Raw genomic sequence first — 19,653 nt, 5'->3', positions numbered from 1 at the left:
GCCCCTTCTTTCTTTAACTCCAATGATACTGTTAGATATTTTGTTATTGTCCCACACGTCCCTGAGTCTCTTGTTCATTTTTTCCAGTCTATTTTCTCTACATTGCCCAGATTGAGTGAATTTTATTGTTCTGTCTTAAAGTTCATGGATTCTATCTCCATCTCTCTGGTATACCGTTGAGCCTATCCAGTGAGTTTTAAGTTTATTGTATTTTTCTTTTTCTTTTTTTCTATGAAGAACAGAGGTTTATTTGGCTCACGATTCTTGGAGAGCTGCGTCTGGCACAGGCCTCAGGCTGCTTTTACTCATGGCAGAAAGTGGCAAGCAACTGGAGGGGATGAGCAGATCACATGGCGAGAGGAAATTTATTGTATTTTTCAATTGTATAATTTCCATCTCTTTTTATACAACTTCTATTATTTTCTATTTTTTCATTTCTTTCAAGAGAATTTGTAATTGATTGTTGTAGCATTTTTGTAATGTCTGCCTTAACATTATCAGATAATTCCAACATCTGATTCATCTCAGTGTTGGCATCAGTTGGTTTTTTCACTCAAGTTATGATTTTCTGGTTCTTGGTTTGTATTCTGGACATTTATCTATTATGTTAGGAGACTCTGAGACCTATTCAAATATTCTATTTTACAGGAAGTCTCTGTACAGGTTTAGCATACAGGTCTTAGCCTACTTTGGTGGGCTGCGGTTCCAATGGCAATTTAATTTTCAGAGCCCTTGTAGTGTTATTGTGGTCTGCTCGGTTTATCCGGCGCTGCTGGGGCTCCCACTGGCCTTTATTGGTCCTGCCTGAGAGGGTAGGGGGAACTTTCTCTGGCTGGGCTGCCACATATCGCTTGGTGAGGGAGAGATGTGAGGAATCCTCCTGTTGGTGTCCCTCAGCTATCCAGGTATTCCTGGGCCCTGGAGGAAAGTCTCAGTTCCACTGAGACAAAGTGGTTTCCTGGCTACATTATCTGTTAAAAATCTTTTTTTCTATTTTGCTAATATAGGCCCAGTTACATATGGATATCAAAAATCACAAAGAAACCTTTGCCCAATACAGGCATTTAACCTATTTTCTCCACATGTAATTAAATTAATGAGTAGGGAAAAAATTAATGTCAATACAACAGGATCTAAATTGAGCTTAAAGTCATATACATATGGATACTATTGAGGAACACACACACACCTCTGCTTAGGCCATTTCCTTCCAATCTGCTCAGGGAAGGTCTCTACATCAAGCACAATTGGATTTATGAAGCCACCGAAGGGGCTGGGGAAAATGGAAGGGGGTGGAAGAGGGCAAAGCCCTTTTCTCCTAGGGCTCTCTGAGTGGCAATACCTGCCTGGATGCTTCTGCTTGGAAATCTCAACTCTGAAAGGCTGAGTAGTGCCAGGAGAATGGTAGCTCCAGGACTACCTAAAAAGCCTTGGTTCTTCTCTGAGCTCTAGTGGGGTAGGAGGCTTAATTCAATCAAATGCACTAAAGTAGAAAGATGTGTTTATTTGGGGCAAAAACTTTAGCCCTGTATGTTTTCTTTTTTATTTATATACTGTGTTTGCTGTAGACTGAATGTACCCCCAAGACTCATTAAAACTCATTCCCCCTTTAAGAGGGTGGGAAGTCCTATTACTGTATTTGAAAGATGGGGCCTTGAAGAGGTGATTGGATTGTGAGTACTATGTCCTTGTGAATGGACTGACCCATTCATGAAGTAATGGGTATAGTTCCAATGGATTTAAAAGGAGAGCAAGTGAAGAGTTACTTTATCTCTTGCTCAGCCATCCACCATGTGACACTGTGCATCACTGTAGAGTCACCACCACCACCAAGGCCCTCACCATATGTATTTCCTGGACTTTGGACTTCCAAGCCTCCAAACCTGTATGAAAAAAATTATATTTCTTTATAAATTACCCAGTTTCAGGTATTCTGTCATAAGCAACAGAAACGGACTAATATGATATTGTTCCCAAGAAGCATTTAAAGCGATTTTAATGGATACATAATATATAAGAAAATATAAATTAGGTGTAGGGGGGAAAAGAGCAAGAAGAAAACAAGGGACAGGAATAAAGTTGGTGCAAAACTGCTTTCCTGTGATTTTCTACATGTACAATAAATAGCCCGTGAGAAGGCACATGGCTGGAGTATTTCCTGTGCCATCTTTGACTGGAACCTTAGGAGTGCACAGGACTGGGCATGGCGGCACAAGGGTGGACTCTTAATATGGAAGGACCCTCAAGATATGTGACAGAGGGAGACAAGTTCCCATCGGAATTTCCCTGTCATACTCCGTAGATTTCCTTTTCCAGAAACATGTTTGATTTCTTCTTAAAGATTCCTGAGTTCTCACTTTGAGAATGGCCATAGTCCTGAGCAGTGTAATCTTGTTGGAGACTCAGGCTACTAAGTTCCTAAGGGATCACATCCCAGTTGGGGTACATTACAAGTCAGAGACTATGTAAATATGCAGAGTGTGTGAACCAAGGCTAAAACTAGTCATTAATTCCTCAAACTCTTGTTTTTAAAATTTTTCTATCTAAGCCAAAACTGTTAGATACAGACTTGCAGAGTCCCTCCCAAGTCAGCTGGAAATCGAGGTGATGCTGATGACACGCAGGAGCCAAGAAGTAGCCACGAAAGTAGTGCTGTGCCTGGTGACTAAATGATCACACTCCTTCCACTATGGGAGCTCTCTCTCTCCTGCGGAACAGAAGAAAGACAACAACAACAACAAAAACCAGTTAGTCAGAATCTGCTGTCTATGCATACGTACAACATACAAGGTGTGCCTGACTCTGTATAAATCCTGACTGAGTGGTAGCTGCCAGGATAGCAGATCTGAACCTAAAAAATAATTCTTGACTCTTCATGAAGTCAGTCTCTTCCCCCAGGCTTATGTTTCTCTTCTTTCCTATCTCTCTGGAACCTCTCTCATACATTTAATTTCTAAAAATTTTTCAGTCTTATTTACTCTGCCTCTTGATCTGTTTTTTAACATCTTCAGGTCTCCTTTAGACTGGAAAAAGGGTACCCTATTCCATTCATCAGTCCACCTCTACCATTCATTCACGAAGACATGGCCCAGTTCTCCTTTTATTTATAATCTCCTGAACCGTTCCTTCCCAGCCCCTTTCTAAAAAGTTTAGCTTCACACCTTAATATTTCTCTGAAGTAATTTGTCAAAGATCACTAATTACCTCTTCCTGACAAAATTCAGTGGCTCTTCTTTAGAAGATATTCCACTTGGTCTCTGGGCTTTTTCCACTTACTTGATGAGGGTCAGAACTACAGTTTATGTTTCTCATATTTCTCTAACTACATATTATAGGAGATCATTTTAAGTTTTGAATATGTACAGTTGTAGTCCATGAAATGAGACCTTCCTCGCCTTATTTGAAATAGGAAGATAATGTACCTGTCCTAAGATATACTGTTTTAAAAGGCATCATATATGTATGTACATTCATATTGCTATTAAAAACAAAACCGAAAAAAAAGCCTGTTTCCTTGGGCTGACCAGTTTGCCCAGTTGGTTACAGCATAGTGCCCATAACACCACCAAGGTCCAGGGTTTGATCCCTGTACCAGCAAGCTGTCCACCCCCCAAAAAAACAATCTGTTTCCAATTTATTAGGAAAGTGAATTTTAGGGGGCATGGTTTCTAATCAAAATGCATGCTGTGGGACAAATATTTTTTGACACAAAGGGAAAACAATAAAATGGGGCAAAAGGAATTTGTCCAGAACTTGCTAAAGGAAAACCTAGGTATGATTAAGGAGTAGACATTATATTGAAAGTAGATTAAGAATCTGATATAAAAATTTTTGGCAGGCCGGCCTGGTGGCTCACTGCTACAGTGCGCTGCTTGGGAGTGCGGAGGCACTCCCGCCGAGGGTTTGGATCCCACATACAGACCGGCCGCTCACTGGCTGAGCGAGGTGCGGGCGCAACACCGAGGGTTGCAATCCCGTTGCCGGTCCCGGTCCGTTACGGGTGCGACACTGAGGGTTGCAATCCGCTGCCGGTCACGATAAAAGACAAAAAGGAAAAAAAAATTTTTTTTATCAAATAGAAAAGTAAAGAAAAAAAGATAAAAGCTGAAATTGTCTACAGAAAATTTGAATTTAGCTTGGAGAGGAAAGAACATAGTGGTTTTCTCGTGTATCAGAAGAGGTGTATACAGGCCAAGGCTGGAAAAAGCCAGAAATGCCTTGGGCAGCCCATTCCTTTAGGTCAAGATTGGAAAGAAAGATAATTGAATTGAAAGAGGCCAGGAACACAGGGGCCGCTCAGTCTGTAACCACTGGAGTTAAAAGCTTGAAATTTATGCTTCTTATATTTCTGAGGTTGTAGTTTTGGTGGAGTGAAAAGACTTGTATTGAGAAGATCTCAATGGGAGTCCTAGCTCTGGAGTTGTGTGGAAGATCCCTCAAAATAACTTCCATTTTCTCATGGGCCCTGTGCAGAAAATAGTCCTTACCTATTTCAGGTTCCCATGAGATCATCTACATGAAGCCCTTGCTCATCAGTATCTATCTTTTTATTTTGGTAAAATGTATATAAGGATTGCCATTTTAAGCACTCTTAAACATACAGTGGCATGGAATTAATTACATTTACAATGCTGTGTAACCACTACCTCTATTTCTAAAACTTTTTCATCATCCTAAACAGAAACTCTGTACCTATTGAGCTTCTCATTACTCCTTCCCCTCAGTTGCTGGTAACCTTTACTCTACTTTTGTCTCTGAAATTTTTTTTCCTTTTAAATTTTTTTTCTCATTGACCCATGACAATTGTTTATATTTATGGAGTATAATGTGATATTTGTGTACATTTATACCATGTGCAATGATCATATAATATCTATTTGCTAAACATTACTCTCGAGATAAAAGGTTTCATGTGAGCCAAAAAAATTTTGTTTTATATTTCTCTGAATACTCAGTATTTTGTAAAAAAAAAAAAAAAAAAAAAAAAAAAAAGTGTGGTGAAGCTATTACTGCTAAAAGCCTGATTTAAGAAACTAGTGATGCTGTCAGCTGAAGGAGTAAACAGAAACTTCAAGTGATTATGATCAAAGATCACCATCTAGTGGCCCAATTGTATTATTCAATGTCTGAACTTAGCTGCAAGATCCAATGACTTCAGAAGCTAGGAGGGGAGTAACCTGTGTGGGAAACATCCAGCCCCACAAAGGAGAGGAGGAAAGAGCAAGACTTTGGCCCTGGAGACTTTTTGCCTCATTAAAGATTCAAAAATTTAAATTACAAACAAAATACCACACCCTTCAAACTAACCAATCTGCCAAATCAAGCTTTGGTCTTGGGCCTCTGGTCACTGTCAGAATACGAGTAGAAAGTTCAATGTGATAAAGTGATAACTCTTTGGGAGATAATCTCAAAGAGACCTAAAACGATGGAGGCTCTTAAAATTAAGTTGAACAAATCTGCCTCTCAGGAGTGACTTTACAATTTTAAATTTGGTTTGCTTGTGGTAGAATTGTTGCATATATCATGTCTATAAAAAAAGCTGAAATACTTTCAGAAAGTGAGGAAGAAATAAAGTCACCAGAAAATATTACTGACCCCCAATAATGATAATCTTCTAAGAAGGCATCATGAGTGATTGAAAAGGCACAGGCTTGAGAGTCTGAGGTCCATGTTCAATCTTTGGATTCACTTCCTATTGGCTGGGTGGCTCTGGGCATGTTACTCAACCTCTCTGAGCCTCACATGGTTATTGTGAGGATTAAATGAAATAAGGCTTGGAAAGGGCTCACCCCAGTGTCTGGAACATAATTGGTGTTTCTCTTATCCTCCTGTCATCTACAAGAAGCCATGTGATTTAACTTAAAGAAAATAAGGAAAAGAAAAAAATTTAACTTAGAAGAAAGTAGATTTAGATTTTAGGTCCACATGAAGAGACATGGTTTTAGTCACTATGAGTAAAGTAACTGTAGTTGTCCCAGCTTTGATTCTGTGTTTTCTTTCAGGATATAATTTTCTTACTGGTAACATGGAAGAGATAGTTGTATCACCTGTAAATGTGGCTCACAGTACAAACCTCACAGGGTTGTCGTGAGGATTAAATGAGATATTGAATAAGACGTCCATAACTCAGTACCATGTGGCAAGGGATAGCTATTTTCATTATTGCTGATCTTTATCTCTCATGGGACATCTGTGAGAATATGACATAATTGCCATTGATTATTTCAGAAATGCCTGGTGGCTTTTGTTACCTTCCTCACAAATTGCTCTCTCAACAAGGTTCTGCTCTACAAAAAGCAGCTCTGTGGCTTTCCTCAGGGGCCTGCTCCTATGCACACACCATGCATGTGACTGATTTTTTAAAAAATCACAATCAGAACATGCATTTCCAAATGAGAGTTGTATCCTCCAATGCCCCTGAGAGACTATAACTCTTCTTTTTATAGTATTCCTCTACTCTGGAAACTTGGCTCGAAGCCTGCTGCATATCATGGGTAGCTTGTAGGTTGGCTCTGAGGCAGTTCATTAATGTTTTTGAGCAACAGCAGCACACTGTTTGTAAAGTGGCAACACTAAAGAAACACTATCATTTGAGTATATTAATTGTAAAAATAAAAGTTATATCTTAAAAAAAAAAAAGAAAGAAAAGAAAAGGTCTATATCCAGAGGCCCCAAAGGCCTACGTCCTACTGTGTTCCCTTTTGACTGGTAAGCTATGTCTGGCACCCACTGGTACTTGCCTGTTCACAGAATCCTGAAGTTTTGACCCATATTTAGGATATCAGGGTTTTTCTGTTTTGTTTTTATCAGTTTAAGGATCCTCTCCAGGGGGTGTCTCAGAGGGCCTCATCCTCACATATATGCAGGGTATCCAAAAAGTTCATGGAACGATTCATATTATCTTCTAATTCTATTTTTACATTAACTTTTTGAAGTACCCTCCTACAACAGGGCCTTGCACGCTGACTTGACGAATAGGCCACGTGTCCTAATTTGGGGTATGAAAATATGGTTGCTAAGAATAAAGCAAGGCAGCTGTGAAAGGAAACAAAGCCTTAGCCATGAAGGCCTGCATTCAAGTCCTAGCTCCGCTGCTCACAAGGTGCTTAATCATTCTGAGCCTCATTTCCTCATCTGTAAAACGGAGGGACCCTGCTTGACCTGCCTCAAGGGACTGTGTGAGAGCTGAAGTGACACTGAGGATGAGAAGGCCCTTTGTAAGCACTCTATACTCACTAAGTCCCTTTAGCTCTAACAAGAGGTAGCTCTCCCAGTCCACAAGGTAATTTGTGCAAAACAGGGAGGAGGTGCCTTCAGTGATGGCATGTTAGGCAGCCTGTGTCAGCTGTGGCCTGTGACACCTGGCTGGAAGGGTCTTCTCTGCCCACACCCGACCCTCAGCAGGATGCCCCAGGCTCACCGAGCGCCTCTCCACACTCCCTTTTTTCCTGCCATTCTTGACTGGAATGACATCCAGTGAGCGGTAGCTGGGTGGCTTCTCCTCGGGCCAGTTTGGGGAACGTGAGCGGTGACGGTAGACCCAACTCTGGGGCTGCCTCTCCTTCTCCTCCTCAGAGCTCCAAGAACTGAGGCCAGAGGGCAGGGGAGGGGAGTAGCTGCGGTGCCTGCGTCTCCCGTGCCTCTGGGTGCTCTCCCGGTGGCTGGGCCTGCGGGGCCTCTCCCTACAGTGGTTTCTGAGAGGGGGTCGGCTGGGCCGCCAGTGTGCCTCACTGGACGAGGGGCCATCGCTGAGGCTGTCCCTGTCTGAACAGGGTAAGGGTGACCTGTTCAGCCTGGGGCCATGGTGCCTTCCACTCCCCGGGTAGTTCAGCTCCCTTCTCTCTAATGCCCAGGGCTTTGGCACCCGGTCCTGGAGCTCATGGTAGAAATCAGAGTAATGGTGTTGCTTTCTCTCCTCCCTCAGATCCCACGGTCTGGATGGAATTGGTGTGAGCCACTGCTGGCGTGAGGAGTCACTGGTCCTCCGTGAGGATGGCAGGTCTCTGATCAGTGGGGGCAGGTGGATGATCCTGCGTTCCACAACCTCGGAGCCCAGGGAGGACAGCATGCTGCAGGGGTGGCCAGATCTGGCTTTGAGGTCAGGGGGCAGAGGCTGGGCCAGGTTGAGGTTCCGCAGTTCTTTCTCCAAATACTCCAGGACACCATTGGTGATGGGAGGGTGAACAGCGGTCTGGGTCATTGGCATCTGTGGAAGGCTGGACTGTCGTGACAAATCTGAATGGAAACAAGGACAGCATATGCAAAACTATTGGCCCAGAGCATGCTCCTCAGAATCAGGACATCAAAATGTCACACTATTTAGCTTGACTCCACTCCCTCCCATCCTCAATCATGAAGACACCCACCATATTGGTTATGGAGGCCCCAATGCAGCCCATGCTCCTACCCTTGCCCTCTGCCTTCCCCCACCCCAAATCTCTGGCAAGGTTTACCTCGCTGCAGCAGTGGGTTCATTGGGTAAGATGAGACCTGGGAGCTCCTGTCCACCCCCCAGTACAGGGGTTTTTCCATCATGTGAGGACCTAGAGCCTGAGCCTGCTTCATGTAGCGGTGGTGGGCCAGGGCTGCAGGGGAAGAAGGAGAAATGCAGACCCTCAGCCAGGGCAAGCCTCACCCCTCCCACTTCACTTCTCTCCATCTAGTGGTCTTGCCAGGAGGCCAGCTTCTCTCCTCCAAGTCCATTCGCACCTATCTTTCATGGGAGTAAGAGTTAAGGGAGTAGCGAATCAACAGCCTCTCTGGCAAGGAGCTAGGAGTAAACTTCCTATAGTCAAGACTACAAGTCCTACATCTCAGAAAAGTATATTCTTGAAACTTAATTTCCTAGCCTCAAAAACATCTCATCATCTCACCCACTCCCCAGGTTACCTAAAATGCATAGGTAGCTAGATGGACACTAGCAGAGAATGAACCATAGGACAACAAAACCAGAAGCCACAGGCCAGAAACAGAAGGTACTGATGCAAAGTGCTCAGAGGAGGCTGTGAGTCAGTGGCTGGGGGCTCTTGGATCCTGCCAGGCAAGCTCAAAGCCAACTGCTCGTGTGTGTTGGGGGCCATAGCAAGAGAGAAGTTTGAGTGTTTGATGAGGCACATAGGATTTGGAATTTATCCCACACGTCCTGGGAACCACTGATAGGTTTTACAAGGATTGGTAATTATGGACCTCGGTGACAAGTGGAAAAAAAAGGGAGGAGGTGATGCTGAAAAGTGTTTCCAACTGGTACACCAGCCCTTGGTGGAAGAAAACCTGTGAGAGGAAGGCAAGGGAATGCAAAGAGCCGAAGTGAATCTCAGCTTTTTCTACTCTTCTCTTGACCTTGTTAAGTGTTGGGGTTTTCGCTAAGTAGGGGGAATCTCTAAGGGGTGGTGTGGGGGCTGGGAAGGGGGAAGGGAAATACTATTTCCTTTAGGGCAAAGAAAATAGTATAAAAAGCAGCGCAAGGAGTCCACAGAAATGTGACTCTAGTTCCCTAGGTGCAGCTGGTCTTGAGCATACAACCTACAGTGAATGCAAATTAAAAGCAAAAGTATTTAGTTGTTTTTGTTCACGAATTTATATTTTGAGGTAATTGTAGCTGAGTGCCACATGTCTGCCAAGGTTTCTGTCTATCCATGCATGTAGAAAATACACTTGCAGTCCAAGTGCAGGAAATGCCTGCTTTGGGCTGTGAATGGTGACAGGTCCCCAGCCTAGTACTTTGCCTCCTTCTCAGTTCTCCAGGCCTCATGGCCACCTCTAAAATGGAGCTGCGTGAGGCCTCCCCCTCACACAGTAGGAGGGGGCAGAAAGATAAGCATTCTGGACCCAGTTACACAGTGTAGGGGATTTGATGAGGCCAGCAGCAAAAAGTCCATCTAGAGTGTTACCCAGTGGCTCCAGTATGAAACAAACTTCCAGCACAACAGGGAGTGGTTGCAGCAGAGCCCCAAGAAGTGCCCAGAGCTCCAACCCTGATGTTGAGTCACAGCACAACCTGGAGGAAATCAGATGCAAACCTGCAGCTGCTCACCCTGCTGCCAAACCTTCATGCCAACTGATAGCCCTCCTGCCTCCCTGAACACACACCCAGAGCCCCAGCACTTTCCTCTCCCACTTGTTAATAGATGCCTTTCCCTAGATCCCTGTACTGGCCACCATAAGCACACATAATACTTTGTCTAATATACACTGCCAGTCATGTTACATAAGCTAACTCATCCTCTGAAAAATCTGTTAATGTAGGAAGCTGGGCTCAGAGAGCTCACGGTCCAAGGTCCCACAGCTAGCAACAAGCAGAGCCAGGTATGAACCTGTGTCTCTGATGCCAAGCCTAAGCTCTTCTTGCCATGCCACTGAGTCCCCAGACTCTTTTATTTTCTGTGATTAAGCCAAAAAAACCTTCCCTAGGGGTACTTCCTCAGTTTACTTCTCTCCAACTCAGCTCCATACCTCTCAAAACCCACTCCAGACTGATTTCTGTCTCCAAGGCCTGGGGATCTCTGATTCTATTGAGAAAAACCCTAGCTATTGCCACCCCTTTAACTGAATCCTGGCTTCTTCCAGATAGTACCATTACCTTGTTTGGCCACTTCCTTCTCCTAGTCCCCTAATTCAGTAGGGAAGAAAGAGTTGGTCTCACTCTGTAGAGGGTTAACATCTTGTGATATGTTCTGCTAAGAGGACAGCCATGACTTCTGGCCACAGCCACAAGAGACACGTGGCATCAAGTACCCATGCGGGACGTGCTGCATACAGTGTTTCTCAAGATGATAACACTGGCTGTGGGAGACTGCTGCGTCCTTGAACTCAAGGAAGTATGTAGTATAGTCCATTCAAATAAAATTTCAGGAGGTTCCACCCCGGGGCTCCCCTCCTTTATCTCTGTCTGCTTACTTTTCTCACAACTTTCATAATAAGTATCTGCTGGACTTTGACTCTAAGCCTTAACTTGCTTCACTCCGAGTCCCTCGGTTGCAACTGTCATTGTCTCCGAGTAGTTCATTGCTGTCTCTGCCTCAACCTTTGTCACATTTTGGTGACCCTGATGTGATTCTTTCTACAGGCCATTCCACAGAATGGTAAGAAACCTCCCTAAGCCTTCTCAGGATAAGAGATGCATCCTCCCATATTGTGGGCCATTGAGAATTTTAATTGACTTCCTTCGGTAAGGTTTAACACATTCTTTTTCAGACTAGGAGCTTCTTTTATTTGCTTAGGCTGCGCTGACTTTCTCCTTTCTTATGGGAGTTAGCTTGGTGTCGTCCCTCTGGGCCTCTCATTGCCTTCAAGTATTTGGGCTTTGAGTAATCCTGGCATCTCTGTCACTGAGAGGATAGTGACATCACTCCTTGCTCCCCACATGATTCTTTTCATTAATAGGACTCCCTACACAAATAACTCCCTAATGACCCTTCCAAATTCTCCATTGGCTTTTCTGTCATTTCCCTGAATTTTTTCACATACTCCAGACATTAACCCACCTGCTCCCTTCTTAGCTGACACGAACTTCTGTCCAGGGTTCGCCCCCTCCTTGTTGCACTAGAATTGATGAGACAGGACGGAAGACACAGCCTTCCTGTGTCTTCTCCCATGCCTGCCCTGTCCCTGGAAACAGCCACACAGGGATGTCTAGACTATCAGGGGTATCTGTTGCTCACTTAATGGGGAATCAGACAGGCAATAAAAATAAGAAACATAGAGAAAGCAATGAAGCTTCAAAAGACTCCCAGTAAGTTATCTCTGAACCTCAGTGGACTAAAGTCTGCCTTAGTCACCTTTAATGAGCTTGTTAAAAATACAGATCCTTGGGTACCAGTCCTGGAGACTGTCCTTCAGTTGGCCCTAATGCAAGGCAAGAAAATTTGTGTTTTCAACAAGCTCCCACGTTCTAATGCAAGGAGTAAACTTGGAGTTGACTTGAGGATTCTCAACACTTTGAGAAATATGGTCTACAGGGAAAGATTTCCTTAAATACGAACTTTGAAGGTCAGATGGACTTCAGCTTGCATACTAGCTATGTGGTCTTGAGTGAGTTTCCAGGGTCTCTGAACCCAGTCTCCTCATCTGTGAGTTGGGATAATAATAGCTCTTTCACAAGGCTGTTGATTTTTAATGAGGTAATACACATGAAATGCATAATATATGAAAGTCAATAGACAGTTGCTGTCATTGTTATAATAATTGTAATAACAAATTGCTTTTTTTCCTTAGGTACCACAGGAGACAAACGCATACATTTGGAGACTAAAATGCCAAAGTCATATTAATGTTCATCTCTGAGGAAAACCCAGGCCATATTCTTTAAGACACCTCCTTCGTGGCAGAAATGAAACTCAACACCTCGCCCTCCTCCAAATACCTGCACCTCTCTCCCCTGCAGCTTCGTGTGTGTGCATCACCACATAGAACTAGCTCCCCTGAAGAACTCTAACTTCACTTGCCTGTAAGTAGTTACCATTCCCTACCATCCCCTCTCCACTCTTACAGAACCCATTCTTTGCCCTCCTTTTAACCCATGGTCACTCAGTCCAGTTCCCCCTGACCTGATTGGCTGGTCATTCCAGTTCCATCCTCAGGAGCTTCCCAGAATTTCATGTCCCTTTGGACTCTTGCCATTTTAGTTTTAGGGAACCACATGCTTCCTGGCCTGAGTCAGGCAACTGGCCTCAAACAGCCCTCCTCCCAGTAGGGCTTTCCTCGATTGATCTATCAAATATGCATTTCCTTCTCTATAGCAGCAGTTTATTATTTTTATTTATTTTTTTGAGGGGGGGTGGCTGGCCAGTATGGGGATCTGAACTCTTGACCTTAGTGTTACAAGACGGCACTCTAATCAACTGAGCTAAACAGCCAGCCCTACAGCGGCAGTTTAAATGTTCCCTACTTCTCAGGTCTTTCCCTCCCCATGAACTTTTAGCTTTGTTGAGGAAGAAGAACCGGCCCTAGATACAGAGTCAAGAGGCCTAGGTCTAGTCCAGGGCCCCCCACTAACAAGCAGTGTGTGACTGTGGAAGTCTCTCTAGGCCTTACTTCCGTCAGCCTTGTGGGGCATGGGGACGGGACAGGGTAGATCAGAGATTCGCACCACTGCAGGGTGTTCCTGGAGGTTCTCTGGGGAGGAGGGCCAGTAACTGATGGAGGGATGAAAGCTGATTCTCTAGTTCTCACAGAAAATGTAAGGTTCAATTTCAAAAACATTCATCTTTAAGTCCTATTCAGGACTTTTTACCAGTACTAAGTAAACTAACAAGGGCTATTAAAATTTTGTGTCATTTTAATTTTTCTCTTCTCTGGTCCTCTTTTAACTCTCACTGTAAAGTGGGAGCAGGTTGGGAAGGTGGGCTGTGGTCAGAGAAGCTGAAGAATCACTGACAGCTTTCTTGAAGCTCCCTTCTGTGTGCAGAATTTTGATTTGCTGAAATCAAGACAGGCTGATGTGAGCTCCCTTCACTTTCTCCTTTATACCTCAATCATCCTCCACATTTTAACGACTTGCCCTCTCTCTTCAGAGGCCAGGCTGCCTTCCCTTCCCGAGGCTGGTTCTCTCACACAAGGCCCGACGCTGCTCCCACCAGCTCCACCGCTCTTCAGGGGGCACCTCGCGTCTCCATGCTTCACTTCACTCACTTTCTACCGACCTGGGTTCTTTGCTCATAAACTTGCTTACAGTTGTCTTATTTTAAAAAGAACACAAAACCACCCCTTCCTCCTCCAGTCAAAGAGCTTCTCTGTCATTTCCTTAACAACTGCTGCCCTCCATGCAGTTCCTCTTGTCACCAGACTTCTCAGGACAGTCTGCCCTAGTGACTCACTGTGAAAGTAACCTCATCTGTTCAAGCACCTTTATTTGTGGCCTGTTTTTCTTTATTTTACCCATTCTTTTAAACAAACTTTAACCACTTAGGAGAAACCATTCTCCCTCAGACCCTCTGTTAACGGCTTACTGACAGTGCATGTGTGTATCACTTGTGCTAGCTTTGTCCCAAATCCTGCCTGGTTTTAGTGCCCCATAGACCTAGGGATTCTAAGAAGGTTTTAATCATCTCATCCTGTGTATTACTACTGCAGCAACAGTGACTTCTCCATGGCTTCCCTCCTTGAGCCTCTGAAAGGTAGGGAGCCTGATGGCCCGATATTGAGTCCCCTACTATTTTTCCCCTCTGTAGGGAGTTCATGATATCTCAGCCAACCCCCCACAGTGATCTACTCACAGAGGCAGTGGCAGGCCCTGTTGTGGGAAATGCAGACACTCACAAGCCAGGTGAACATGGATTCAACACTGCTCTGCTGCTGCCACTTACTAGCTCTGTGATTTCTTCAGTCTTCTCCTCTGTTGAATATGGATATCTGCCTTCTAGGGTTGTTGTGAGGATTTGATGAAGAAATAAATGCAAAGGGCCTATACAGAGTAGACACCCAGTGAAAGTTAGTTCTCTTTTCCTGTAAGACAGCAGCCTCAGAACAAATGCCTGAAACCAGACACAGATCGTTGTCCTTGACGTAAGGTTTTGTTTCTATCTTAATGGATAATTCCTTATTTTTCCTTTTAGAAATTTCCTTTCAAATGAACCAAAGTGATAAGAGTGGTTATCTCTGGGTGCTCAGATAGTCTTTTCATTTTCCTGAATTTGTCAAATTTTCTACAGTGTAGTACTTTACTTATAGTCATCAGGAAAAGAAAATGTTATTTAAAATATAAACAAATGAAAAAGTCCATTTAAAGCACTCGATTCTAGTCCAGCTATTTACTAAGAAAAGATCTTCGTAGAATAATTTTTTATTTTTTTGCCTTCACCATGTATTCTGCAGCCAGATTTTTAAGGGCATGTCATAATTCTGTTTTAAAGAATCAAATTTTATCCCAAAGAAAGATCACATTAGGAGCAAGATCTTCTGCTTCCTCTTTCCTTCCTCTAACACATGGGTTCTCAGAGGTATGCCCCCAGACCAGCAGCATCATATCACCTGGGAACTTATGAGAAATGTAAATTCTTAGGCCCCACCCCAGACCAACTGAGTCAGAAACTCTGGATGTGGGGCCAGCAATTAAGTTTTGTTTTGGTTTTTGGTTTTCGGCAGTTGACTGGTATAGGGATCTGAACCCTTGACTTTGGTGTTCTCAACACCAAACTCTAACCAACTGAGCTAATGGCCAGCCCAGCAATTAAGTTTTAACATGCTGTCCAGGTGACTATAATGTGAGCTTCAGTCTGAGAACCACTGATATAACAGGAGAAAGGTGTTCCTCTGCTCTGTTCCTTTCAAGTCATCTCTAATACTGTGATATAATAAGAAATACGTAATTTGTCTCTACCGCTAGTTCCTGGAACATAGCTCCTAAAACTCTTGGAATCTCCAGAGTGATGAGGGTCTTTTGTATGCTAATTGGATGACTGGTAGCCGAGAGCTCCTACATACCTAGGATGGGATGGTCACCAGAAAGACCACCTGATTAAGAGGGTTGGGACTTTCAGCCTCACCCCCTAACCTCTGGGGAGGGAAGAGGGGCTGAAAGTTGGGTTGATCACCAACAACCAATCATACCTACATAATGAAGGTTCCATAAAAACCCAAAAGTCCTGGGTTTGGAGAGCTTCTGAATAGCCAAACACAGGGGGGTGCCTAGGGGGTGGCACACGGTGCCTCTTCCCCCCATACCTTGCCCTAGGTAGCTCTTTATCTGGCTGCTCATCTGTATTCTTTAAAAGATCCTTTGTAATAAATGGATAGATGTAAGTAAAGTGTTTCCCTGAGTTCTGTGAGACGCTCTTGTAAATTAATTGAACCCAAAGAGGGGGTTGTGGGAGACCTCGATTTATAGCCAGTTGGTGAGAAGTATAGGTGACAACCTACTACTTGCAATTGGCATCTGAAGTGGGAGGCAGTCTTGTGTGACTGAGCCCTTAACCTGTGGGATCCGATGCTAACTCCAGGTAGTGTCACTATCTCTAGATAGTGTTAGAATTGAGTTAAATTTTAGGATACCCAGTTGGTGTCTGCTAAAGTATCTCTTGGTATGTGGGGAAAACCCGCACACATCTGGTGTCAGAAGCACTGTGCTGGGTGGTGTGTGAGAACAGGAAAAAACACTTTGTTTTTTCTTTACAAGTGGCCTTCTCTCTCACTGCTTCATTCAAACTACTGCCTCCAGCCACCTCATGTCCAAACAAGGTCAACACTAGAAGCATAGCCTGAAGCACAGGCCTAGCGGGGGCACTAAAGAAATGCCATCAGTAGGCAGAGCTACTGGAAAGAGACTTTAGAAAGCCTAGGAGATGGACAGGCAGAAGTCCCCAAACCAGCCACGTTCTATGTAGCTCTCTATACTCCCAAGCATCATTTTCAGGGCAGAGGCTAATGTCTTCTCTTCCTGTGATGGGAGAAGGGCATGGAGGAAACCCTGGAAGAAACTTTGACCTGGGCATGTGAAGCCAATCTGCTTGGGGTACTGGGCCTTAGTACTACCCCATCCCACAGCTTGTCTGTCCCCTCTCACCTTCCTCGGGGCAGCAGCAGCGGGTGGGACAGCAGGGGCAGCGGATGTAGCAGCAGCAATACTGAGGACAGCACTGGCACCAGCATACTCCAATCAACAGAAGGAGGAGGAGGGCTCCCAGGATGATGAAGATCACTGTCAGCCAGTCTGCAGGGGAGAAGCCAAGCAGGGGCTGAACTAAGTATTCAGGTGGAATGCTTCCAGTTCTAATACCCTAGAGGTCAAGTAAATACAGCTCTTGACCTGTAGATTAAAGTTGAGCAATGGGTTGACAAAAAAAAAAAAGAAGGCTGGAGCTGCTGAGCACATGGAACAGGAGCCAGCAGAAGCCACAGCTGTGCCCTTCAGATGGAGTTACTTGGAGGCAGCAGAAGAGACGAGGACCTTGGTGGCCCCCAGGGCAACAAGACCTTATAGGGTTCCTGTGGACTGATGAAGGAGTGAGGAGCCAGAACAGCTGAAAAAGGGGAGCCACTCAGAGGCCAGTGAGTCATCGCAAGGGACTGGTGAATGGCCCGTCCCATGGGAAGTGTTTGGAGCATGGGCAGTCGGGGAGATAGGCCCACAGGGAGAACACTGGGACACAACAAGGACAGCTGACCTGCCCCCCAATCAGCACAGGACCACTCAGATGAAACTGGTCAGGAATGCAGAATTGCATGGGGTGCAGTTTGATGAAAAAACTCAGGCCCAGATCAGAGTTTCTATACAACCCAGGTACACCAGGTCTCTGGAGAGCCAGAAGTACCTACAAGGTCAACCATTAAACCCTGAGCTGCACAAAAAGCCTTCCCTAGGGAAACAGCAGCAAAGCAGCAATTTAGCTCAACCACACAGCTCAAGTACTGGTTTCCACAAGAAGTTCCCCCATTTTAGAAGTAGCAAAGAACAAAAAATTATTTCCAGCCCAAGCACACCACCAGTGCCTTGGGGCCCACCAGGGGGCATGAGGCTTGGAGCTGGGGACCAGACCCTCCCCCTCCCACAACCAGGCACACTGCACCAGAGCCTCGGGGCCTGCCTGGGGACCAGAGGCATAGAGAAGAGGACTGGACCCCCCATCCCACAACCAGGCACACCACACCAGCACCTTGGGGCCCACCCAGGATCTGGAGCCCGGGACCAGAACCCTCTCCCACAACCAGGCACACTGTACCAGCACCTCGGGGCTCGCCTGGGGACCCAAGGTATGGAGCCAGGGACCAGATACTCCCACAACCAGGCATACTACCAGGGCCAAGGAGCATGCCAAAAACATCACCTCCATGTGAGTGGACCACCACAGCCACAATAACCATGGCTGCTGTGAAAGCAGCTAGACGCCACAACCACCACACAGATGGTCCACCGGCCACTGGAGTGCACTGACATGGGGAGAGTCACCAGCAGAGATAAAGAAAAGAAGAGGATGTCTCTCCACAAAGCCCATTTCAAAGTGACAGAAGAAGCAACTGCTCTATGATAATATTGAGGGACCTGATCACACCTCTCAGCATTTGACAGATCATCTAGGCAACAAATCAACAGAGTAACCATTATTCTTTCAGAAGGAGAGAAGAAATCTAGGGTAATTAGATGGAGGAGGGGGGAGGGAGAGGGAGAGAGGGAGAGATTGGACAAGGGGCATAAAGAATAATTACGATTTGTAACAATATATATGCTAGTAATATTGATTTGATCAACATATCTCAGTGTTGAACCCCCAAAATATGTATAATCAATTTTGATTCAATAAAAATTTGAAAAATTTGAAAAATTAAAAATAAACCACTGCATGTATTGGACAGGCACATGAATAAATCAACCCCACTCACTCAAAAAGAAAAAAAAAAAAGTTTAGCTTTGATAAGTGAACTTGAGAGGCTGACAGTCCAATGAAAATAACCTAGGCTTTTTATTTCTGTTTTTGATTTTTTCCTGTATATAAGATTGCTACAGTGGTGAGGTAGCCAAAGAGAAAGCTCCAGCGACACTTACGCAGGACAATGAGCTTCACCTCCTTATCTGGGTCTCCTGATGTGTCCCCCGGAGCAAGTAGCAAAGAACAAAAAATTATTTCCAGCCCAAGCACACCACCAGTGCCTTGGGGCCCACCAGGGGGCATGAGGCTTGGAGCTGGGGACCAGACCCTCCCCCTCCCACAACCAGGCACACTGCACCAGAGCCTCGGGGCCTGCCTGGGGACCAGAGGCATAGAGAAGAGGACTGGACCCCCCATCCCACAACCAGGCACACCACACCAGCACCTTGGGGCCCACCCAGGATCTGGAGCCCGGGACCAGAACCCTCTCCCACAACCAGGCACACTGTACCAGCACCTCGGGGCTCGCCTGGGGACCCAAGGTATGGAGCCAGGGACCAGATACTCCCACAACCAGGCATACTACCAGGGCCAAGGAGCATGCCAAAAACATCACCTCCATGTGAGTGGACCACCACAGCCACAATAACCATGGCTGCTGTGAAAGCAGCTAGACGCCACAACCACCACACAGATGGTCCACCGGCCACTGGAGTGCACTGACATGGGGAGAGTCACCAGCAGAGATAAAGAAAAGAAGAGGATGTCTCTCCACAAAGCCCATTTCAAAGTGACAGAAGAAGCAACTGCTCTATGATAATATTGAGGGACCTGATCACACCTCTCAGCATTTGACAGATCATCTAGGCAACAAATCAACAGTGGATACATTGCCTCATTTAATTACCACCATGACCCTATAAATAGGTGAGGTTCACAAATCACAAGCTGTCTCCTGGTGTATATTCTCCCCTTCTCCTATGGCCATAGAATTTTTGACCATGTACGTGGCTGCTATGGTTTGAATGTTTATCTCCTCCAAAACTCATTTTGAAATGTAACTGCCATTGTAACATTATTGAGAGATGAGACCTTTAAAAGATGATTGGGCCATGATGGCTCCCCCTTCATGGGTGGGATTGGTGCCAACCTGTGAAATACATTTGCTTTATGTGTACTCCACACCTCTGGATCTTAAAGGGACAGGTTATAAAATAAATTTGAGCAAGTAAGAATGAAATGCCAGGGCCGGCCCGGTGGCGCACTGCTACAGTGCGCCGCTTGGGAGTGCGGTGGTGCTCCCACCGAGGGTTCAGATCCCACATACAGACCGGCCGCTCACTGGCTGAGCGAG

General features: G+C 45.1%; 1 protein-coding gene across 1 annotated transcript in view; it reads right to left on the bottom strand.

Annotated features, from left to right (window-relative positions):
• Positions 1–1,979: 1,979 nt before the first annotated feature.
• The window catches only part of ILDR1 (immunoglobulin-like domain containing receptor 1), a 42,705-nt gene continuing 25,031 nt past the window's right edge, over positions 1,980–19,653 (bottom strand). The window contains exons 4-6 of the mRNA XM_008564824.1: positions 8,454–8,585; positions 7,421–8,235; positions 1,980–2,707 (exon numbers count right to left, since the gene is read on the bottom strand). Coding sequence (XP_008563046.1) covers positions 2,666–2,707; positions 7,421–8,235; positions 8,454–8,585 — 989 coding nt within the window. The 3' untranslated portion in view covers positions 1,980–2,665. The remainder of the gene's footprint in view (positions 2,708–7,420; positions 8,236–8,453; positions 8,586–19,653) is intronic.

Source organism: Galeopterus variegatus, unplaced genomic scaffold (assembly GCF_000696425.1).
Source record: "Galeopterus variegatus unplaced genomic scaffold, G_variegatus-3.0.2 Scaffold192, whole genome shotgun sequence".
NCBI lineage: Eukaryota > Metazoa > Chordata > Mammalia > Dermoptera > Cynocephalidae > Galeopterus > Galeopterus variegatus.
This window is presented reverse-complemented; position numbering and strand designations above follow the sequence as displayed.